The 23,549-nt window shown below is 46.0% G+C and overlaps 1 protein-coding gene across 3 annotated transcripts in view; it reads right to left on the bottom strand.

Annotated features, from left to right (window-relative positions):
* Positions 1-1,448: 1,448 nt before the first annotated feature.
* nck2a (NCK adaptor protein 2a) overlaps positions 1,449-23,549 on the bottom strand; it is a 44,621-nt gene continuing 22,520 nt past the window's right edge. For 2 of the 3 annotated variants that reach the window (XM_061842490.1, XM_061842491.1), the window contains 3 exons: positions 10,371-10,612; positions 3,832-4,583; positions 1,449-2,336 (listed from right to left, as the gene is read on the bottom strand). In XM_061842490.1, coding sequence (XP_061698474.1) covers positions 2,142-2,336; positions 3,832-4,583; positions 10,371-10,596 — 1,173 coding nt within the window. In that variant the 5' untranslated portion in view covers positions 10,597-10,612 and the 3' untranslated portion in view covers positions 1,449-2,141. The remainder of the gene's footprint in view (positions 2,337-3,831; positions 4,584-10,370; positions 10,613-23,549) is intronic. The other variant, XM_061842489.1, reaches the window with a different exon arrangement.

A 23,549-nucleotide genomic window follows, 5' to 3' on the forward strand; every position in this document is an offset into this window, starting at 1 on the left:
TTGCGCGCGGGCAGACCAGCTGACCCATGATGCGCTTTGTGGTGAGTATTTAAACTATACATCTTTTTCTACTTTGCAGTTTATTATCAGTATAAGGTAAAAAAAAAAAAAAAAATTTAAATCCCAATTATTTAGGCTTGGAACGCATTATTTATTTTTCCATTTATTGTAATGGGAAACATCGATTCAGTTTTCGAACAAATCACTTCTCAAACCGTTTTCTGGAACAGATTGTGGTCGAGAACCGAGGCATCGCTGTATATTTGTTTTTGTCTGCCACCCCCCACCCCTAATAATGTATTTTCAAACAAAATGTGTTTTGATGCATTGCTCCAGCGAGACCCGGCGTTTTTAGCGATGCTCCGATCCACCACTTAATTCAATATTTTGCCAAATTCTGTCTCACTGAGTGATTTCTGACCTTGCTGGCCCGGTGGGCCAACTCATTAGCATTAGCCTCGGAGTTCTGAGGACTGGGGTTCAAATCCCGCCACTGCCTGTGTAGGGTTTGGGCACTCCAGTTTCCTCCCGCATCCCAAAAACGTGCAACGTTAATTGAAGATTTTAAATTGCCCCTCGGTGTGACTGATCATTTGTGAGACAGTTTTTCTCTATGTGCCCTGCGATTGGCTGGCGACCAGTTCAGGGTGTACCCCGTTTCCGACCTGATAACTGGGATTGACTCCAGCACTCCTGCCACCCTCGTGAGGATAAGCGGCTCAGAAAATGGATTGATAAATGACTGATATGGGTATGAGGGATGACACCGCACCATTTAAGATGCAAAACAAAAACTGAACAGTTGGCAACCGTCCACAGATGCCAGTGCGTCTCTCGTCTGTATATCCTATACTGCCCCCTTGTGGCCAAAAAGCCCACAGCAGAATGTGCTGAACATTATCACGAAGCACAAACCTTATGTCAGAAGAGTCACTGGTGGTGGAGCGTGGGATCGAACCCACTTGGTGATGTCGGAACGCCCGCCTATCGCCTGAAGCTACCTGGGATAGGCTCCAGCTCTCTTGTGAGGATAAGGGGCTTGGATAATGGATGTACAATCGAAGACCCCAAACTTTGTCTCTTTTTTTTTTTTTTTTTTAATCCTAAATCTTTTGAATGGTTGTACTTTTTGTATAGTTTTAATACTTCACATCCTGGCCAATATGAAATTCATCCAAAAGTAAGCATTTTTTTTTTTTTTTCCCCAAACATTTCATAAACGTTTTGTTTGTGTTTCAAGGGGTGGAGAAACTTTTGAGGGGCGTCACGGAAGAAATTCTATTTGTAAATCGAGAGACCGCTGGAGTACAAAATTCCAGCACTGCTTGAATGGGAATTAACGTTTAACCCTGTCATTTATTAAAAAAAAAAAAAACACTTTTTTTCCTTTTTTTTTTTATTGAACAAAAGCATTTCAATAGTCAGCACATCAGTGATACAGTACCATATTTGGATGCCCGAGCGCTTGGTGTCTTATTTAGGAATATGTACATACAGTGGAGACGAGAATTAAATAATGTTCAATAACATTCAGATAGATTTTTCATATATCTATATATAATAACGCGTGTCACCAACCCCCGACAGAAAAAGAATTGTTTGAAATTATTAATGAAGTCAATGTTTTGGTTTTCTTGGAATCTGATGAGAAACAAAAAAAAAAAAAATAAAAAAATCGTAATATTTGGCACACGAATCGTCAGTCGGCTCCGTTGCATTCGCGGACGACTGAAAAATGTTTTGACAAAAAGATTCCGCTCGCTTCCCGCAGTCGTCGCAACGGTCGACACCTCTGAAGAGGAATTGAAATTCAAACGAGGAAAAAGAGAAGACACTGAAAGACAAATAAATCAATGTTTAGTTGTCGAGTTTTGTCCCCCCCCCGGCTGTGTTTGCATTAAGAGCAAAGGTGTTAGGTTGTACTTGAACGTGACGCGTGTGACATCACGTCGGGAGTTTTAAGACCCCGGCGGTTGGTGGTGGTGGTGGTGGTGGTGGTGGGGGGGGGACCCCTCCGTGCTCACCCGCCACACGAGCTCGAGTGAGTTTTACCTGACGGCCTTTAGTAAGGTGAGGTCCAAATAAGGCTCGGATTCGTAAAACGGCGTTAGCGCAACTTTTGCCACCCCCCACTTCAAGCCTCACAGCAGCGCTTTGACCAGGTACAGCCTGTCCCCGTGCTCGCCGGTGAAGATGGGCGCCTTCTTGTAGTGCTCCACCAGCTCCTCCATGGAGGCGAAGCGGCGCTGGCCGATGCAGTAGACGCCGTCGCACAGCTGCACTTTAAAGTGCTTGTTCTTGCCCGCCGCCTTCAGGGACACCGAGAAGTCGCTGGGCTGAAACACAAACGGGCGTCCGGGGCTCACTTTTACGTTGAAAAAACAAAAAAAAAAGTGCCGATGATCACATCATGATCATTTGTGTGAGTTTTATTACATTCCGTGTATGGTTTTTTTTTTTGGAGCATCATTCATCTATTGGCCAATTTACCGTGAGCAGTTTTTATCCATCCATCCAACCATTTTCGTAGCCGCTTATCCTCACGAGGGTCACGGGGAGCGCTGGAGCCTATCCCAGCTGTCAACGGGCAAGAGGCGGGGTACACCCTGAACCGGTCGCCGGCCAATCGCAGGCCACGTGGAGACAAACAGCCGCACGCACAATCACACCTACGGGCAATTGAGAGTGCCAAATTCTTGTTGTGTGGTTTTGGGGTGTGGGAGGAAACCCACGCGGGCACGGGGACAACATGCAAAAGTCCACACAGGTGGGGACCCGGACCCGGACCCGAACCCGGGACCTCAGAACTGTGAGGCCAACTAAACAGTTTTTATTCTAAATGGAATTAAAACGGGTAATACTGAGGTTTTATTTTCGGGATTTTTCATTCCTTACAGCACCCGATGTGAATTGAATTGTGACTTTCAAATCGAGGTCGTTTTATTTAACGACTAAATAGCGACTCAGGATTTCAAATAAATAAATAAATAAATCTATCCATGGTTTTCGCAAGACGCATCCCAGTCAACAAACAATATGACGCTTTTGAGACACGACATTGTGATGCTATTGCATTACGTTCCGTACGGGGTTTGGAATACCGAACGCCTACAAGCTGCGACTTTTTTCCCCACCACGTGCTTTTAACCCTGCGGTTTATGCGGCTGATTTGCGCATTTCTTATAACAGCCGCGAGGGGGCACTCAAGCGGAAAAGGGAAGAATGAGATCCGTGGAATATATGTGCCGAGGAAGTGACTTTTACCGGCCCCGTTAGCGCTGTGCTAGCATGTTGCACCTGTGTTACTGGCGTATCTCAGTAATATTTACCGCTAAGTTTTATTTTAACCGGCCCCGTTAGCGTTAGCGATAGTGCCGCAACTAGCGTTAAACTCTTTCTGCGTGCCGTCTTTCTTTGTAAATATTTCACGTTTCAACTTGGGCACTTGCAGCTGCGGCGTACGTATGTACCAAATGGTATTTCCTTTACAAAAGTACTCTGTAAGGCTTGTAACCAGGTGCGCTCCGTAGGCCGGGGAATTACGGCACATCAAATCAAACGCGCACACGGTCAACGTGAGCAACAGCAACCTAAACGTGATGAATCAACGGAGCTCATGAGGGCAGAGACTAAAAATGACGAATGAGTTCATCTGAAGGAGAGTGCACAATATTTCCCGTGCATGATGACTCAAAGCGCGAGTCATTATTTTATCACATTGCGATTGCCATTTTTTCATTTCAATGTATATTTTTGCGCATCTATACTTTATCCGTTTGTTGTCCGTGTTTAACCGAATCGTACGCAGACAAATGGCACGTTTGGACTCACCGACGACTCGCTGTCCCGTATGAGGAAGTCGCCGTCGTCCCCTCTCTCGTTAAGAATGCGCTCGGCCTGGTGCCGGGTGACGTTGCCGTAGTACCAGTCCCTCCCGGCGAACCGGCCCGTGCGCGCCGGCGCCACGTGGCGGTTGTGCGGCGAGACGGTCGTGCGGGGCGGCTCGTCCAGCACCGCGACGTAGTTTTTGGGTACCAAGCCCACGATGCCCCGCGAGTTCTTACACCGCCACCACTCGGGGTCGTTCTCCGGCTTCTCCACCACCTCCATGACTTCGCCCTTGTCGAAGTTGAGCTCCTCCTCCGTGACGGAGCTGAAAGGGTAGAGGGTCTGGACCAGGTCCAGGGCGCCGGCGGTCCCGTTGGCCAGCGGGGTCCCTTGCGTGTGGTATATCCGTAAGGCATCCCCCCCCTCCCGGTCATCGGGCCCTCCAGTCTCCTCCTGCACGTAATTGGAGGGGAACCAACCCACGCGGCCCGCCTGGCTGCCTCGCCACCACCCGTCGCTGCACTTCTCCATCACCACCACCCGGGAACCCTTCGTCAACGTCAGCTCGTCGTCCCTCTCCGCCGCGTAGGCGAACTTGACCACGGCGGGGATGTTGAGGTCGTTGATCCGCTCCGCCGCCCCGACGCCGCTTCCTCCTCCCGTCCCCCCGCTGCCGTTGGTCGGGTATTCGGTGTCGGAGCTCGGCGTCGGCGAATCGTCGCGGGCGCTTGTTTTCCTCTTTGTTTTTCCCAAACCTGAGGCAAAAAGAAAACCGGGCACAATTTTGAAAAATCTGCCTTCAGCCATTCATTGCAGGGAATCCGTTGCAGACCCGAGAACCTGCCGTTCAGACCACTTAATGCTTTGACTTGTGAGGATAAGCTCAAGATGAGAGCGCTGCACCAACTCGCTTCACAACAAGCAGGCCCAAAATGAACTGAAAGCCAATTATTGCTGAGCTTAATTGAAGTTTACTGTCCAACTAAATGTAAAACAAAAGAACAGTGATGCCTCGGTTCGCGACCACAATCCGTTCCAGAAAATGGCTCGAAAAGTGAAGTGTTCGAAAACTGAAATCGACGTTTCCCATTAAAATGAATGGAAAAGGAAATAATGCGTTCCAAGCCTAAAAAAAAACATTTGGCTTTTAAAGGCATTTTTTTTTAGCTTTTCCTGATAACAAACTGCATAGTAGAAATATAAGTATAGTTTAAATACTTTATATAATAAAATAATTTAAGAAATATATTTATTTTTTTTTGCTTAAAACGTATGCTTTAGTAGTAGAGTACGCTAGGCTGGAAGTGCATTGAAGTATCTGTAGCGACTTTTTTTTTTTTTTTTTTTTTTTGCAAAGCGCGGCCCCCTTGCGGCCGTTACAAAAAATGCACAAATTAGCCGCATCGCCGCATAAACCGCAGGGGTTGAAAGCGTGTGGGAAAAAAAGCCGCAGTTTATAGGCTGGAAATTACAGTATTAGTCCTCCTGTGCAAAGAATGATTTATATTCCTGATTATATTACTCAATAATGCTTTTCTTATCAGCCGCAATTACATAATGAAAGTTTTGAATACTTTATTAAAATTTTTTTTTAAGTAGACATACATCTTGGCCGTGACCTTGGAGACAGTCAACGACCAATCCGCAAGCACGGACGCCGTTCGGCGCAACCTCGCTTCTAAGTCTGTGGATCCGCTCGGGAACCGCGGCACGGTGCCGAAGCGGGTTTCAACCCTCTCTCCGTCAGAACGCGGCGACAAAAAAAAAAGGCAGGTCAGCGTTCCTCAGGGGAAAAAGAGAAGAAATTAACGCTTGACATGGTGAGAAAACCCGAGCGGCGCAGGGCAGATCGATTTGTCCGCGACGCCCCGCTGGGCGCACTTTTTAACCCCCCCCCCCCCCCCCATCACATTTGGCCTGCCCGTTCTGTGGAGTCGTGACATGAGCATGCGCATCCGATGCTGATCAAAAGGCTGAAAATAGACAGCCGGAGTCAGGGAGGGGTGGGGGGGTCGGGGTGGGAAAGTGGAGCAGCCACCAAGGGTCCGCTACAACCAGCATCAAAGCTACTGTACGACTTCCCCACTTGGGAAACTTCAAACACATCTGAAGAAGACCGGGATTGTATTTTAATCATTTTAATACATCGTTTACGGCACAGGTCTCAAACCCGAGGCCCCGGGGCCCAGATCCGGCCCGCCGCGTGATTTTATGTGGCCCGCGGAGGCAAATCACGTGTTTCGGCTTCCATGATTTTTTGTTCAAATCTGTCCCAGAACTTCGAATGGTCATGTCATAAATGATAACTTTGAGCTATTTTTGTGTTACCAAACAACGATAAGTTAGAAACCCCTTTACCCTTGATTTCTGATTCCAAAACTAGTTCATAAATTTCCTGGGTAAATATGATGAGGCACACATTTTTATGGATTCGCAGTCATAATGACACCCCCGGTTTACAGTATACCCGTCACGATAAGATTATTATTTAATGCCTCTGAAATCAAGAATAACGTGTGCCGCTGAGCTTATGCTTAGTTAACTCCGCGGAACTATTGGGGACTAACAACTCCGAGTGGGACGCTGACCTTTAAAACACAGCCGCCAGCCCTGTTTAGCGCATTAGCTCGCTACTTCACGCGCTAGCGAACACAATAAACGGTTAACTTTTCCTGAAGTGTGCCGGATCGTGCACACGGAGCAAAGGCTCCGGCGTTTTGGACGGAGCCAACACCAGTCTTGACGCCGTTCAACGAGCCCGATAGCAGTTAGTGACGCAGCCGTCCGACAATTTATCGAGTCCGTAAAATATCTAACGTGACAGGCCTCGTTTATGGAATAACGATCGAGTAAAAATTGCTTTTTCTCTTCTTTGTGCTTGAGAAGACTTTTATGTAATTATGTCAAAAGAATCCCCATAAAAATTGATCTTTTAAGACGGGGTAAGTCAAGTTGGGTACGACCTGACAGCTTTGACATCACAGGCAGAAAAATTGGTGTCCCGGTGTACGACGACGCGTAGTATTTGACAACTAAACGGTTCGTGTGACGTTTGAGGCTTCTGTCAAAAAAGCTTTTTGTTAGTACGCACGTCTCGACGGCTAATCTCGCAGTTCTTTCCGCGCAGCCCCACTGAAATACCGCAAAAATGTCGCCTCCGATTGCACTTTGGGGTCATTTCCATCGTTGGAAATGGGGGAAATTTGGGGGGGGCGTTGAATAAAGACAAGCATGAAACTCGTCGGCGTGCGGGAGAAGAGACGAGGGGTCCCTTGGCAGCTGTTACTGGCGAGCAGGAAACCGAGCGCAGCTGACAAAGACGAGGGACGGACTGGAATATCAAGCAGATCGTATTGAAGGATATCGCAGCCCACATTCGACGTTCAATAGTCTGATGGACGCCAGCAGGACGGAGCGGGTTGAACATCTGCCACTAGTACGTCAAACACAAAAGCTTCCTTCCCGAGTGGTGTGTGGATGCATGTCGAAGGCATCTATATATAAACATAGATAAGCATTTTCTATTTTACTACATTCAATTGAGAATCAAAAAAGGGAAGTCGAAAGGCGAAGCTCTTAATTTACCAACGGAAAAGCTAAAAGTGAGACCAGTGGAATATATGTGCCGAGAATGACTTTTACCGGTATGTTTTTTTTTTTTTACATTACCGCTGTGCTAGCATGTTGCTGATGTGTTACTGCCATGTCTCAGTGATTTTAACCCGTATGTTATTTTTAAGGCCCTGATAGCGCTCCGCCAGCGTTAGCCCCATGCTAGCGTGTTGCTGCGGTGTATGTTTTTGTTAACAGCCCTGTTCGTGCTACCATGGTGATGCTACGTGTGTTAAGCTAAGCTAAGGTATTAAAACTTTGAAAACTCTTTCTGTGTACCGTCTTTGTAAATATCTCGTGTTTCAATGCGGGCACTTGCGGCTTTTTACTCAGGTGCGGCTTACGTATGCACCAAATGGTATTTCCTTTACAAATGCACAGAGTGAGGCTTATAATCAGGTGCGCTCCGTAGGCCGGAAATTACGCTACATTGAGTTTTGAAGTTTGAATACGGACGTGATCCTCACACACCAATCAGGAGTGGGAGGCTGCATGCAAGCACTTTGAAAATACGATTGTTGGAAGTAGAACAAAAAAAAAAAAAAAAAAAAAAAAAGGGGGGGTATCGACAAGGTCATACAATTACAGAGAAAGAGCGGCAGAGAATAATCTGGAAAGAACGCTCACTCTCAACCAATTTAACACCATCTAATCGAGCGCGTGAGTACGTTCCATTAGCACCTGACCTCACCTCATCAAGAAAATGTCCTCCACCGCAGCTTTTAACGGCGCGCGATTCCCACTCGTCGCGGGACATAATGCGGCGGGCGGTCCATAACGTTACGATCTGGGACGGTTAGAATCATTCATCATTCCAGCGCGTCCATTAGACGGACGCCCGCCTTCCGCAATCAATCTGGCGACCGTCAAAAAAACTAAAGCGATGAGTGTGGGGGCGCAAAGGTTGATGCGGGGACGGCGTGTAAAAGAGGTGACGAGGGGCCGCGCCGAGCTGGAGCTTGCTTGCACTTGCCTAAAACAAGACGAGATTGATCCCGCGTTCCAGCGCCGTCGCTAGCCAAAAATTCTCCGTCCGTCTCTATCTGCGCGCTACGCGGAAATTAACTTTGCGATGGCGCCGGAATATCGCGCTCTGGGGTGCGACCGGACATCTGCGCACTCTGCAATATTCCGTCTCTATTCTGTTTTAAACAGCGTTTGCACGTGACATGAATGTTAATTCTTTAATATTACAGTATTCCCAAAATGAATTTTTCACCAACAGGAAAAGGACTACCCCATCTGCAGCAGAGTAAATATATAAATGCAGGGTAATATCTGATACGGCGGGGTATAAGTTGGACTCAACCGTATATTTTTAACCGGGATCGAGTAACAGATGTTTCCACAGCTCCGTCTCCCGTCCGGGGCAAAAAGAGCCGAGTCGTGCTGCGACTGTCATAACAGATGGATTTCCGGCTCTTTTCCTGCCTTTGGAAAATTACTTATTATTCATTCATTCCCCCCCCCCCCCCCAATCCAACTATATATACGGTACACAAAGCAGCATGCAAGTTTTGCAGCAAGTAGGTCACGGCTGCTTTCTACATCGCGCCAGTCAGTTTTTTTTAGACAGACACCGTTAGATTGAGGCCGACTAGTTGATGACTTTGTCGCAAAAAGACGTTCGGTAATTTCCGGGCAACAAGCCGCGACTTTTTTCCACACGCTTTCAACCCTGCGGCGTACGCGGTGATGCGGCTAATTTGTGCATTTTTTCCAACGACTGCAAGGGGGAACTCGAGCGCAAAAGCTAAGAGTGAGACGGTGGAATATATGTGCCGAGGAAGTGAATTTTACCTGTGTTTTTTTTTTTTTTTAACTGGCCGTTAGCGCTGTGCTTGCATGTTTTTGTCCCCCCGCGATTTTTACCCGTATGCTTTCTAACTGGCCCTGTTAGCTTCGCGCTAGCGTGTTGCTGCCGTGTCCCAGTGATTTTTACTGGTATTTTTTTTTTTTTTAACTGGCCCTGTTAGCGCCGGGCTAGCTTTAGCGCCACGCTAGCATGTTGCTGCCGTGTCCCAGTGATTTTTACTGGTATTTTTTTTTTTAACTGGCCCTGTTAGCGCCGGGCTAGCTTTAGCGCCATGCTAGCGTGTTGCTGCCGTGTCCCAGTGATTTTTACTGGTATTTTTTATTTTTTTTTAACTGACCCTGTTAGCGCCGGGCTTGCTTTAGCGCCACGCTAGCGTGTTGCTGCCGTGTTACTGCCGCTTCTCAGTGATTTAAGTGTTTTTTTTTTTTTTAACCAGCTGTGTTAGTGATGTGCTGTGATGTGTTGCTATTGCGTTTTTTTTTTTTTTTTACCTGTATGGTTTTTTTTGTAACAGCCCTGTTTGTGCTACCATGTTGTTGCTATGTTAAGCTAAGCTATTAAAACTTTGAAAACTCTTTCTGTGTCCTGTCTTTCTTTGTAAATATCTCGTGTTTCAACGTGGGCACTTGCGGCTTTTACAAGCACATTTGTGCTTAGGTTGCGTGTACAAAAATTCCTCAATACGTTCCTACTTGAATTGAACGATCACGATTTTGGGAGCCGCTCACCCAGATTTTAAAAAACGATAACTAATTATTTAAAGGAGCAATGTGTCTATTTTACATGATCTGCTCATTTATTTCAGAGAAAAAAGTTTAAAAAAAAAAAAAAAAAGGATTGTCCAGTTAGGTCCAATCAATATTACAAAATGACAAAAAGACTGCAAAGGGTGCTAACTCGTGGAATTCAATTACTTTAACACATTCTGTTAATGAAATGCTTAATCTAACTTTCTCACTGTGCCGGTTATAAGGACGGGTCTTGTTTTTGTTTGTTTTTTTTTTTTGCATAGAAAAATATTGAATTCAAGATACTTGGACAGCATGCTTCTATTCAACAAACATGACAAAAGCATTCAAGTGATGCCAGAACGCCAAACCCGAATTTTATTTACCTAGCGTGTCCTTGATGTTCTTGACCAGTGAGCCTTTCTTCAGGCTGTTCTTTCGCTCCACGTAGTTGGACGGAACGTAGCCCGTCTGGTTGGCGGCGTTGCGGACGCGCCACCACGTTTTGGAATCGTCCAGGAGGAACAGGCGCTCATTTTTTCGAATGTCAAGTTCCTGGTCCTGCTGGGCTGTGTAGTCCCACTTGGCTACAACAATCACCTCCTCTGTCATCTTTCATGGAGTCCCCCTGTGGGAAGGAGAGGGGGGGACAAAAAGGGGGGAGGGGGGGAACAGAGGAGAGAGAGAGAGAGAGAGCAAGAACATGCACAAACGTTAGCTTGGGAATACTGCGTATACACGTACCCTCATTTTCTCATGTAGAGGCCAGGGACATTTATTTACTCAACGGCTGATGGGGGGAGGCGGGGCTGATGTGCTAACATTTTAATTAAACAGAGAGAATATACGGGGGTGCGTCGATGGGTGCTCCTCTTTTGGTTAGCAACAGAATTCCAAAGGGGACTTGCAGTTATGTGATTCCCCCAAAATATACAAACTCCCATTATAACAATGATCATCACTATTCCCCAAAAGGTCCTCATCAAAGTATAGTAAATTCCATAATTGAAATCAATGGATCCATATTTGACATGAGAATGTACCTAAGGTGGTATGCAGTTTGTCAAAAAATGAAATTACATCTCACAAAGCTTGTTGTAATATAGAAGCCAACATTAAAATAAATTCATTGGAGAAGCAAAATCTTTGTCGGCTGACAGTTGCTAATTTTGAAACAAAGACAAAATAAAAATTTTACCTCAAAATGGCATTTTTTTGTGGTAAAGAGCTGCAAATACAGTAAAGCATCGGTTCTCCGACGTCCCTGTTTTCGAACAAAAATTTGAATTATTTTTTTTGCTTCTATTTTTGAACGAAAATCGGTACTCGAACGCCCCCGACAAAACACGGAAATAACATATTGCGCACGGCCAGATCAGCTGACTCACGAAGCCGAAAAAACCCGGAAATAACATTGCACGCGGCGCAAGCAGTTGACCCAACCACGATGTGTTTTGTTATTGTCAATTCGAACCCCCCCCCCCCCCGAAAAAAACCCCAGAAATAACACGCGTGGTGCAACCAGCGCACTTTTGTTATTCTGTACAACGCAGCCTCTGTACACTGCCGTGTCCCAGTCGTGACTGTTTTTTTTCCTTCTTATCGACGACTACCGCATTAACCCCCATTTTAAGCAAAAAAATAAATGTATTTCTTAAATTATTTTATTAGATAAAGTTTTGAAACTATACATGTATTTCTAGTAGTTGCAGTTTATTATCAGGAAAAGCTGAAAAAAATACTTTAAAAAGCCAAATTTTTTGAGGCTTGGAACACATTATTTCTTTTTCCATTTACTGTAATGGGAAACATCGATTTGGTTTTCGAACAAATCACTTCTCAAACCGTTTCCTGGAACGGATTGTGGTCAAGAACCGAGGCATGACTGTACAAGTTTCAGACATGGAAGTCACGGAAAACTCAGTAGGCTGAAGTCGAGCTGACCGAATGACTTTGCCGGACAGCAGCAACTTGTCAGGGATCCCACAAGTTCCGACAGTGCAGCGAGGTCGTGAGAGATTGTGAGGAGAAATGTATGCCGGGATATGGGAAGCACCATTTTTCCCCCCCTCTTTTTGTGACGGAAAGGGCAGTCTCACGGTACGAGAACCATCCGAGCGATCGGGTTTATATTTAGCTCTGCGGCATGTTAAAAGCCTGCAGCTGGAAACGCGATCGCAAAATACAGCGAGCGCAATCCTTCCCGACTGATGCCCGTTATTTTGAAGCGGAAACCGAAGGCGATTCGAGTGTTATTGAGCGCCTCACGTTGGCTTTCCTTCCGCTCAAGTGGTTCTTCGCGACGTGACAAGGACCGGATGGAGAACCGCGCCAACGAGATACTAATGGAGGAGCCGAGCGACCGCAAGGGAGTGAAGCCTAATGAGGAATGCAGCCGCACAAATTAGGTTACATAAAAGATCCAATTATGGGAGGAAAGACCGAGATCTTAGGTGCAGCGTAGCGGTCTGACGGTTTTACGTTTCGTCTTCACCGAGTCCGAGACAATAACTGATACTTTAGTGTTGTGCGTTTCAAAATTTCACGTCGGAAAACATTCTCATTGAATGACGTGGTTGCAAGATCCCACCTCGCTGTAACATCTGAGAACCGTCAGGGTTTTCCGTCAAGACCGTGACACAGCAATTTTGCGGGACCTTTGTGGGATAGAGCCCGAAGTCACACGTGAAAAAGGAGTGCTGACATCATTGCGTCAACACGTTGAAAGCGCCACAACGGAGAGAGAGAGAAATGCGTCTCGGCTTGCAGTCACTGAAGCTGTCAAACTCGATTTGAGAGGAGTTGAGCAACAAGGTGCTGGGAGAGTTTAAATGGCTTTCGGCAGGTCTCGCCTCAACCCGGGCAACCGTTTATTTCTTCATTTCAACCTTGATTCAGTCGGCTAATGCATTCGGGAACAGATTCTCTTTTGCGATGCCGGCTCGGCCGCAGACGGCAAGAGTAAAACGGGGCGAAATAAAAGCGAGAAGCGGCTGCGGTGATGTGCGGATTGAAGGTGAGAGGAGGTGCACCGGACCGATAGTGACAGATTCCTCCAAAAGACGGGAGGGAGGTATGCGAACAAGCTGCGGCCTCTCTCCGCCTCGGGCCGCCGCCGCTGAATCACACCGAGCTTCTCTTTCCATTTCGCACTACAATGATTCATCCCTGCACGGATGGGCGAGCCACCGGGATTTACTGTTGGATAATTGCAACATCGAACCAGATTGGACTCGCTCGCCGAAGACGATCCCAATTTAGCCGTCCAATTACGCAAATCTCTCTCAATAACTTGCATTACTGGTCGCATTACGTAACGGTGACTGGTGTATTATTTAAGCGCGTCTCATTGGCATAATCATAAATATCCGACTGGCATCAAGTGTTACTTCGGCGGCTGTGTGTGACGGCGTAAAAACGAACGAGTCTCAATTGATTTCAATCGTATCACGACTAGCGAAACGTTGTTTGTGCGTTTAGTCATTCCATCCACGCTCATATTAAAGTCTGATTACTGAACAGATCTTTGCAATTTAACTTCCAAAGTGAGGTGACGCCACAGACGAGCCCGCTGCCCTGGGAGGGCTGTTAGCTTGCAAACTAGTCGTTGCACAACGCCTCCTGTCGCCATGCTACAAGACAAAGCTCTCTCTTGACTGAGATGATCAAATTTTACTCCTTACATGCTAATTGGTGTTAAACTAACAGCCAAATGATAAAGGTTGAGCAATTAGCCACTCACATTTGAAAAATGTACTGGTGTGGTCAGTCATGCCCGCAGATGTAAAGTTGCGGGTGTGTGTTCTGTCCGTAATTATGAGTGTACCCCTTTAAGAGCGGAGGGGGGCGGTGTCAGGTAAACTACGAAGTAGAAATAGGCTGAACAGCAGCTCGTTAGAGACTGTGTGCTTCCGTGTTGTGGTTCACTGCGCTGGATCGGTTTTCATGCGTGTGTGACAAGTGCGCAATTTAGAGGGAACATTGGTCAAGCCTTCACAAAATAAGGGACTTTTTTTTTTAATATCTATGTCTTTCTACTTGTAACAAATTTTACGCCCGCGATTTTTCGTGCACGACTGTGCAAGATTTGCGAGTGCGATGGCACGCGGGCGCAGTCGCGTCTGTCAAATCACAGTGACTGGAGTAATAATCTAAGACGGACAAACCAGCAAATGATAATACAGTCAACCATTTTTTTTTTTTTAAAACAAGCATCAGTGTCATCATGTTAAATAATGCCTACTTTGCATGGAACCAAGAAATTGTTCCACATTGGCCTTCAGAAATACCGCAGAATAATCGAACCGCAACATCATTCCATCTCCTTTCAAGAATTACCACGTGTGTAGCGACTCAAGCAGAAAACCACAGGCTTGCACCTCCCCCTTCTGCGTCACGATATCAATTTCTTTGTCTCCTGGAAGTCGCCGCTCCGAACCAAGCGGTGGCTTCCTCTCCGGCCAACTACGTGCGTCAGCTCCAGCACACGACCAGTCTGTAAATCTGCAATCACTTGACTGTCTTTACAGCGGCCAAGCTCGAACGAAACTTCATTTGAACTCAACTTAATTAGACATCGAACTTGGTGTGCGTGGTTTTTTTTTTTTTTTTTTTTTTGGTGGGGGTGGTTATTTCCCAGGTGTGCAGCACTCAAGTGTGAAATAACAACCCCCCCCCCCCCCCCCCCGATGAGGTTCATGCCTCTGTGAATTCATTTAAAGAGGTCGGGGAAAAATAGATGAGCGACAGGCTGCTGAACTGGCCTTCTTTGCGACGCCTCGGAGCGAAAGCAGTAAAGCTCGGGGAGGGGGGTGGGGGGGGGGGGTTCTTTCAACACGGCACAAAGGGATGTAAAAGAGGGGAGACGTTTAAAAAAGAAAAAGGTCTGGCAAAGCTTTCTGTGTTTGCCATTCGGGTCAAACACAAGGTGGATTCAGCCAATGGGAACGCATTCCCACCTACTCAAACCCCACCCCCCCCCCACCCCCACTTCATCCCACACACTTTCAAGAGCAAAGCTGCTTTCCTGGCAACAAGAGAACATTTGGAGTAAACTCAATGAACGCCGGAACGCGAGCGAAGAGCCGGCAGCTCCCATTGAAGCCCGACAATGTTCGTCAACCCGGCGGTCCTGTTCAAACACGCGTGTGGGCCCGCTCGGCACCTCAATCGGTGTTTACGAGTACAGCTGCCGTTCAAAGATGTCGACTGGCGCCTCTTACAACAGTTTATCAACTGAACAAGCTTTCAATCTGTTGCTTTAACACACACGGCAAGAAGATGAGTGACTCAGACTGTTCAACCGAGTATGCTTTGGATTAGAAATGACGGTAAACGGATTCAGTCACTTATGTGGACTTGATTCGACTCCAAATGGAGCAAAATACTCGGCTGCAACCAACCAACGGAGGGACTGTTGATTGGTTTACGGCAGGGGCGTCAAACTCATTTCACATTGCAGGGCCACATACGGCCTCGGTAGATGTCAAGTGGGCCGGACCATTAAAATTATACCGTACTCTGCTATAAAGAAGCAAAATATCACGCATTTCCTTTGTTTTAGTGTAAAGAAGCGAAAGAACATTATGAAAATGTGGACATTTAATGAACACTCCTTTTACAAAACATTACAGGGACCAGGGTTAAAAAAAAAAAAAAAAAAAAAAAAAGTCGTAACAAGTAGCAGATGGCGCACTGATACCGTCTGCTGCGGCGGGTCTGTCTCAGTGTCAGACTGCTGTCTTCTTCTTCTGTGATCAAAACAATGTGCCCCCTAGCAGATAATCCACAAATTGCATCTTATTTAAAAATATTTATTCCCCGTCTTTTATGCATTTTTTCCACTTTGAAATGATCGTGCGGGCCTGATCAAAGCTCTTTGCGGGCCGGTTCAGGCCCACGCACCCTAGGTTTGACACCCCTGGTTTATGGGCTTCGCATAAGAAAACAAGGCTTAAATTAGTTCATTGCTATTAATTCTAAGGCTCAAAAAAAGAAGGCCAATAACGCTGAACTGGGCCAACTATGCAGCTAAAACCGCATCAACAACCCCAAGAACATAAGGTTTTGCAAAGATCACTTACGATAATTCCCAAGTTACATCATCAAAAAAAGGAAATCTGAATGATCAGTCGGAGCATATTTTTGCCTTTCCGTTACTGCAAACCTGCAAAGTAATTCGAGGTTCCCTTCGACAAGTAAAACTTTGGGTAACATTTTCAATGAATAACTCGCAAACAATCGTTAGATCGAAGTCTAATTCAGTGATGTGGACCGTTTGGATGAAACCGTTTTTATTCCGACGCGACTCCTCTTGCCACATTTCTAAGCAATTTCCCACGTCACTTTCACTTCCCGTCACTTTTTTTCCTGGGCTCTCTCGCTCATCAGCTTAGCCAACATTGTTGAGTGAGTCACCATGGCAACCGTCACTGGGTGGTCCAGTTTTCACTGACGAGTGCGTTGCCAAAGAATCTCTTTCCATCACCCTTTCAGATTCACGATCTCTGCGCTAAGAGCAAGTTTAATTCCACACGCGGGCATGCAGCTGCACGTTTCTGCTTCAATCTTTTTCGCATTTATGGATTCATTTTTTTGTATTTTGGGGAGCTACTCGTTGCCCACTTTGCTCCCATCCCAAACGGTGTTGTTATTCTTCCCCGTGCGCACACCTCGGCTCTCGAAAAACATGTGGTCTCTCTCCAGGGCAGCCCGTTTTCCATCCTCTTTGCACCGACCTGCCGCACGATCATTAGCGTTTTTCCCCTCAGACGGAGCCGCCGGAATGAACGCTATTTTTATTTTCCGGTATGGTATTCGTGTCCCCTGGTACAACGATATAAAAAAAAATAAATAAAGAATGAAAAAATACCAGGCAAGACTATCGAGCAACATGGGTGTAAACTGAAACAGGAAGCTTTGATGTGAGAATCCCATCCAGTCCGAAAAAAAAAAAGAAAAAAAAAAAAATCAAAAGGTGCACGAAAGAAAGAAACTGAAAAGCAAACATTTCCCGAGCTGGAGGTGTATTTTTCGGCGAAGTAACATCAGTTTGAAAGATAACAACAAAAGGGTGGGATTACTTTGCATACAGACTGAATTTAAGCAACCTTCTCTGTTCTCATCAGCCGTGAAATTCGCCAATCGCAACAATGTGCAAAGACCAACAAACTTCTAGCGTGCTTGTCTACGGGGGATAAACGTTAGCAACGGCATGGTGAATGCGGCCCTGCAATCCATACAGTGATGTGAAATATTCATATTCCTTCAACCAACTGCTACAAACATGCACGGTAGTGATTTTCACAAACTATCTAGCAGCTAGACCAGGGGTGTCAAACATTGGGCCCGTGGGACAGAACCGGCCCACAGGATCATTTAAAAGTGACGAAAAAAATGCATAAAAGACACAGAATAAATATTTTTGATAAGATGCAATTTATGGATTATCTGATAGGGGGCACATTGTTTTGATCAGAGAAGAAGACGACAGCAGTCTGTCACTGAGACAGACCCAACACACCAGACGGTATCAATGCGCCATCTGCTACTTGCTACAACTTTTTTACCCTGTAATGTTTTGTAAAAGGAATGTTCATCAAATTTCAACATTTTTCTAATGTTCTTGTGCTTTTGTTACACGAAAACAAATATTTTGGTTATTTATAGCAGAGTATGGTATAATTTTAATGGCCCGTCCCACTTGACATCTACCGAGCCCGTACGTGGCCCAATGTGACACCGAGCTAGACGCTGTGCCCGTCCCAGGAGATTCGGAGGCACGAGAAGCTACGCGAGCCGACTTTCTTAGCTTATCGGCCTTTCCCTTTTCCACACGGGGGATATTGCTCCAACTGCGAGAACGTCCAGTACCCATTACAGCAACCCGTGACCGGATGATTAGCAGCAGTTAGGGCGGTGTCTGGTTTGATGTATTTAAAACCTTGTTGCTTACAGCACGGTTGGGTATTGCGAAATCCCCTTATACACAGGCGTAGCTCTACCTGTGTATTATGCACTACATTGCCAAGTAGACTTTGTCCTTCCTACTCCAACACAGAAAAAAAGCTGGGAAAATGCCAGCTTTTACAGTGTCAGAAGGGTTTTTGAGCAGGAAGCCACTTGATTATCAAGGCTTGCTTGAGATATGATCATCTATTTTTAATACAAGACAGTTCACAAGCAAGCAAATAAACGTTATGTAGCCTAGTAAGCTAGTGTTGGCGCAAGTCGTCGTGTGTACACACGCTGCCGTTCTGTGGAGTACATGATCCGACCACAACAGCGAATTACGTACAACCTTTTTTGGAGCCAAGCCACAAACTTTACAAATGAAGAATCTCACGGCGCCACCAAAAAACAAAAATGTCACCAAACGTAGTTATATATACACACTTGTCTACAAATTATGTACACAAGTGCATACATAAAAATGTTATTCAAATAAATTTACTGCTCTATCTTGTGATTGGATGGGTGACCGGCCCCCAAAATCCTAATCATGTAAAGTTTAGTAATGCGCCCAAAGTGGACATAAGTCTACACACCCATGTTAAAATGCCAGATTTTTGTGATAGGAAAAAATAAAATGGCACGAACAAAGTTTCAAAATTTAAAAACCTCCCAATGACTAATTACCACCCATCCATCCATTTTCTTTGCCGCTTATGCTCATGAGGGTCACGGGGAGCGCTGGAGCCTATCACTAGCTGTCAACGGGCAGGAGGCAGGGAACACCCTGAACTGGTTGCCAGCCAATCGCAGGGCACATGGAGACAAACAGTCGTACTCACAATTACACCTAGGGGCAATTTAGAATGTCCAATTAATGTTGCATCTTTTTGGGATGTGGGAGGAAACCCACGCAGGCGCGGGGGAAAACATCCAAACTCCACATAGGCGGGGGCGGGATCGAACCCGTGTCCTCACAACTGTGAGGCCAATGCTGTACCAGCTGATCCACCGTGCCGCATTCATATATACAGTAAATTAAAATGCAATTTCAACAGACTCACTTCTCTACCTTGCGATCAGTCCCAAAAATCCTAATCACGTAAAGCCGAGTAATGCGCTCGTATCGGATATAGAGTCTACGCACCCATGCTAAAAAGCCAGGTTTTTGTGATATGAAAAATAAAATTACTAACATACATGGTTTCAAAACCTCCCACTGACTAATTACCAACCCTGCCCACCTCAAAAAAAAAAAAAAAAAAAAAAAAAAGCTAAAGTATTCCCAAAGGAAGTGAAATCCATACGTACATTGAGGTGCAGTGCCGAGGTGTCCGTCCGGTCACCTACTGCGCGTCTAGTATATAGCGCGGTGGCTTAATAAAGTCCGAGTGTGACGGCGGACTTCATTTCATCCAAATTTAAAGTCCGCCGTCAGCTGCTGAGTGGGTGATGTAACAGACCAAGCGGGGAGGAGTGTAGAACCGTGCTTATCGCTCGCTGTTAAAAACTCTTAGCGCGCTGCCGAGGAGGACCAACTGTGCCACGGAGGCCTGCGGCAAGTGCGCGTTTGTGTGTACGTGAGACCAAATACTGTTGGTGTGCTGTCTTGAACTCTCCAGAGAGCCTTGTGGCATTCGCAGTGATCCATCTCATAAATAAAGCAGGACTTCCTTCAGCTGCAGTCTGTCGAGAGCGGCAAAAGGGAGGCGGTGGTGGAGGTGGGGGACAAACGGATTAGGAAGCCGATCGTATTCCCTCCATTCAACTCCGCGGCGCATCCCGGGATTTGCCCTTGAGGACGGCAGCAGCCGCTCGAAATGAGACGGCTGCTGACTTAATAATCATCTTGCGATGTTTTCAAAACCGAAATGACCGCAAAGATGAAAAGTCGCACGTCAAGTCACACTTCCGCACGGCTAAAACTCTGTGAACCCGGGAAAATTCGTCACTGATTTAATTTTGAAAAGGCTCCTACAAAAGTATTTGTTGTCATTTTCCCAACAATATCTTTTCAAAACACGTCAAAAATCGCTTGTTTGTGAACAAACATTTTTGGTGCACTGCACTTGGATAAAAGGGGCAATTCCAAACACGTAGCATTTTGATTTTGGGAAATCTCACCACGTTACTGCTTTAACAAATAGTCACTCACATTTGAAACATGCACGGGTGTGGTCGGTCATGCCCGCACATATAAAGTTAACAGTGTGGTCCACCGGTCATGCCCGCAGATATAAAGTTGCGGGAGTGTGTTCAGATTGTAATTATGAGTGTACCCCTTTAAGAGCGGAGGGGGCGGTGTCAGGTAAACTAGGAAGTAGGAGACCGTGTGCTTCCTTGTTAAAAAAAAAAAAAAAAAAAAAAAAAAAGACTTCAATCTGTGGTTCACTGTGCTGGATCGGTTTTCACGTGCGCTGAGTGTGCGACAAGTGCGCAATTGCGCAGCTTTGAGGGAACATTGGTCAAGACTACAAAATATAAGCAAAGTCTTTCAATGTCTACGTATTTCTGCTCGTGACAAATTTTACACGCGTGATTTTTCGTGCTCGACTGTGCAGATTTGCGACGGCGATGGCGCGCAGGTGCATACGCGCCCGTCAAATCACAGTGACTGAAATAGTACGCATGTATGATCAGGAAGCCCTCTCTCTCTCTCGTGTCTACATATTCATAGTATTGAACGGTGTGGGTGATGAGTGGGCAAATAATTTATTTTATAGCTACTGCCCAGGCCCTCCCATCAACCTAGAAGGGAAAAACCCTTGAACAGGTTTGAATTAAGAGTGGTTAGTGGAGCGCTGACGACTTTCACTGCCTCCGCAATCGTGCTAGTCGACTGCTAATGAGGGCGAACCTCAGAGGAAGGCATGTTAACATCGGCAACGTAGCTCTGCAGGGACCCGACCAGCACGGAGCGTTTGGTGGGACGCTAATAATTTTGTGGTCAAGAAAAATGAATATTTGGCTGCCTGATTGACTGCTAACACTGCCAAAAGCGAGAGCGGTCACAAAGGAATTAGAGCATGAAGGGCAGCGGTGTCCAATCCAAACAAGACAATGGAATAAACAAAATAACATCCATTTTCCAAGCTGCTCATCCACACAAAGGTCGCAGGAGTGTTGGAGCCTATCCCAGCTAACTTCGGACAAAAGGCGGACCACACCTTGAACTGGTCAGCAGTCAGTTGCAGGGCACATAGACACCATCACTGGGCAGGAACACTTTCGCTACTCTGGAATCAGTAAAAATTGCAGAAAACGCAGGAGTTAGTTGAAGGTCTCCTGTAGGAAATATTGCTTTCTTGTAGAAAACGGGATTTTCTCTTCGTCTGGCTTTTGTCAGACTGAAAAATATTGAACAAGGAATACGCATTCATCATGTGTACGTCACTAACCGATGACAAATGTGTCCACTTCGACTCTCTGATGCAATTCTCCATGTTCCCCTGAATGCACTGCGAAAACGATGGAACTGAACTTCCAATGGAAAGATATTTTTAGAACAGTTTTCAACCAGCTACTCCAGTCGCAGCCACAACTGACAATGTCAAATACGGACTTCCGCTTCAGACGACATCTCCCTCCTTTACTTTCAAGATAAGCAAAACCTCGCGAGACAACGAAGCCAAATAATGTTCGCCCTTTGTTTTCGCCGATGACGTCGACGGTCTTGGATAATGATAACCTTTTCATAACATTTCTGATTCAGGTAGAGATGATCTCTGCGGCTTTCTCGGGGCAGAAACTTTTTTGTTTGTTTGTTTTTACGTGCGCACAGCAAATTACGCAGAGGTGCTGCACAGGCCAAAGCCAGTCACTCATATTTGAAAAATGTACGTGTGTGGTCAGTCATGCCCGCAGATATAAAGTTACAGATGTGATCCACCAGTCATGCTCGCAGATATATAGTTGCGGGTGTTGTTTGTGATTATGGGAGTAGCCTTTTAAGAGCAGAGGGGGGCGGTGTCAGGTAAACCAGGAGCAGCTCCTTAGAGACCGTGTGCTTCCATGTTAAAAATAAGACTTCAGCCTGTGGTTCACTGCGCTGGATCAGTTTTTATGTGCACTGAGAGTGTGCGACAAGTGTTGCCATTGTGCAGTGGCGCAGCTTAGAGGGAACTTTGGTCAAGACTACACAAAATAAGCGACGTCTTTCAATATCTATGCATTTCTACTTGCAACAGAATTTACTCGCGTGATTTTTCGTTCTTGACTGTGCAGATTTGCGAGAGCGATGGCGCGCGGGCACAAATACGCGCCAGTCAAATAACAGTGACTGCAATGCGTAGGTCACATGATCCCATGCGGGTGTTGTCGATTACGGGGGGGTATGAACTGGCCTTTACCCGTCACTTACGACTCACAAAGTCTACTGATAGCGCCGTGTTTAGAAGCGAGTGACACAAACGCTAGACGCAATTCATTGGGCAGGAGCCGCTGATCCTGAATATAGACAACAGCTCGAAGACGTAACAATTTGCAAAGAAGTCTTCCAACAGTCCGCCTATATCAGTATCACATTACAACTTCTGTACCTTGACTTCCGGTGCAATTGGGAGTCATGACATCACAGATACGGGAAGCGGCTCGTTGGTCTTCCTTGCTGGTTCCGCTCTCAGTCTCGGAATCCCATAGCAGCTTCGGGCCTGGTGCCCGGTGGTATCGCCGTTTGAGTTGACAAACTGTTACTTCGATTGTTGGACCGCAAATTAGGAACTGAACCCGTGTGGCTAATGAGGAAGGCGATGACGCTCACAAACATCGTCAAGGCCAGTGTAAACACATTTTATGGACAAAGGGGAACGCTAAAGACAAAGAGCTTAACATGGCATCTTGAAACTGGGGGGCGGGGGGACGACACATGGTTGTGGGAGCAGAAATCCTCTTTCTCCTTCCTCATGAATGGTCTCCGAGCAGTGAGCTCCATTGTTTTAGCAGCGCAAACAGTCAGTTCAATGGCTGCCCACTGGCCAGATTACATCTGATTACAATAACAATGGGATGACCTTCATCTCAGCACCAGTCCCGCTCGTCACTGGTGTCCCCATCTGTGCTTGCTCTTCGTTAAACTCTTTGCTCCAGCAAGGACCATAAATATCACTTTAAACACTGAAACACCGAATTATGAGCGAATCCACAGGAGTTGGCTGCATGCTAACGTCTCCCATCAGTCACCTCGTGGGACTATAGCGATAATCAGGAAAGACCTTTTAAACAACATCCCTCCTTAAAATTTTCCCGACTAGTTACTAACACCTTTGGAGGTAGCATCCGAGCCCTATCGCTGTGTGAAACTTGCAAGGTCATTATAGGACGCTGGGAAGCGGGTGTACAGTTTAAGGACCAGACGCGTAGCGAGTCATGGGGCCAATAGGTATCCCAATGAATTGATCAAACCAATCAACTTTGGGCCTAACTGACATCATCCTTTAGTGGTTCTTTAACGTACATTTTTCCAAATCCCAACATCTCATCTATTTCAATTCTATCGATCTTAATGCAAGCACACTGATTCAAATCAAAACGACAAACATCAGCTTTTACTTTGGGAACAATGATCAACATTTTCATTTTTGTCTATTCTATGATGTCACAAACCAGACTATTGAATC

This window comes from Syngnathoides biaculeatus, chromosome 14 (genome assembly GCF_019802595.1).
Source record: "Syngnathoides biaculeatus isolate LvHL_M chromosome 14, ASM1980259v1, whole genome shotgun sequence".
NCBI lineage: Eukaryota > Metazoa > Chordata > Actinopteri > Syngnathiformes > Syngnathidae > Syngnathoides > Syngnathoides biaculeatus.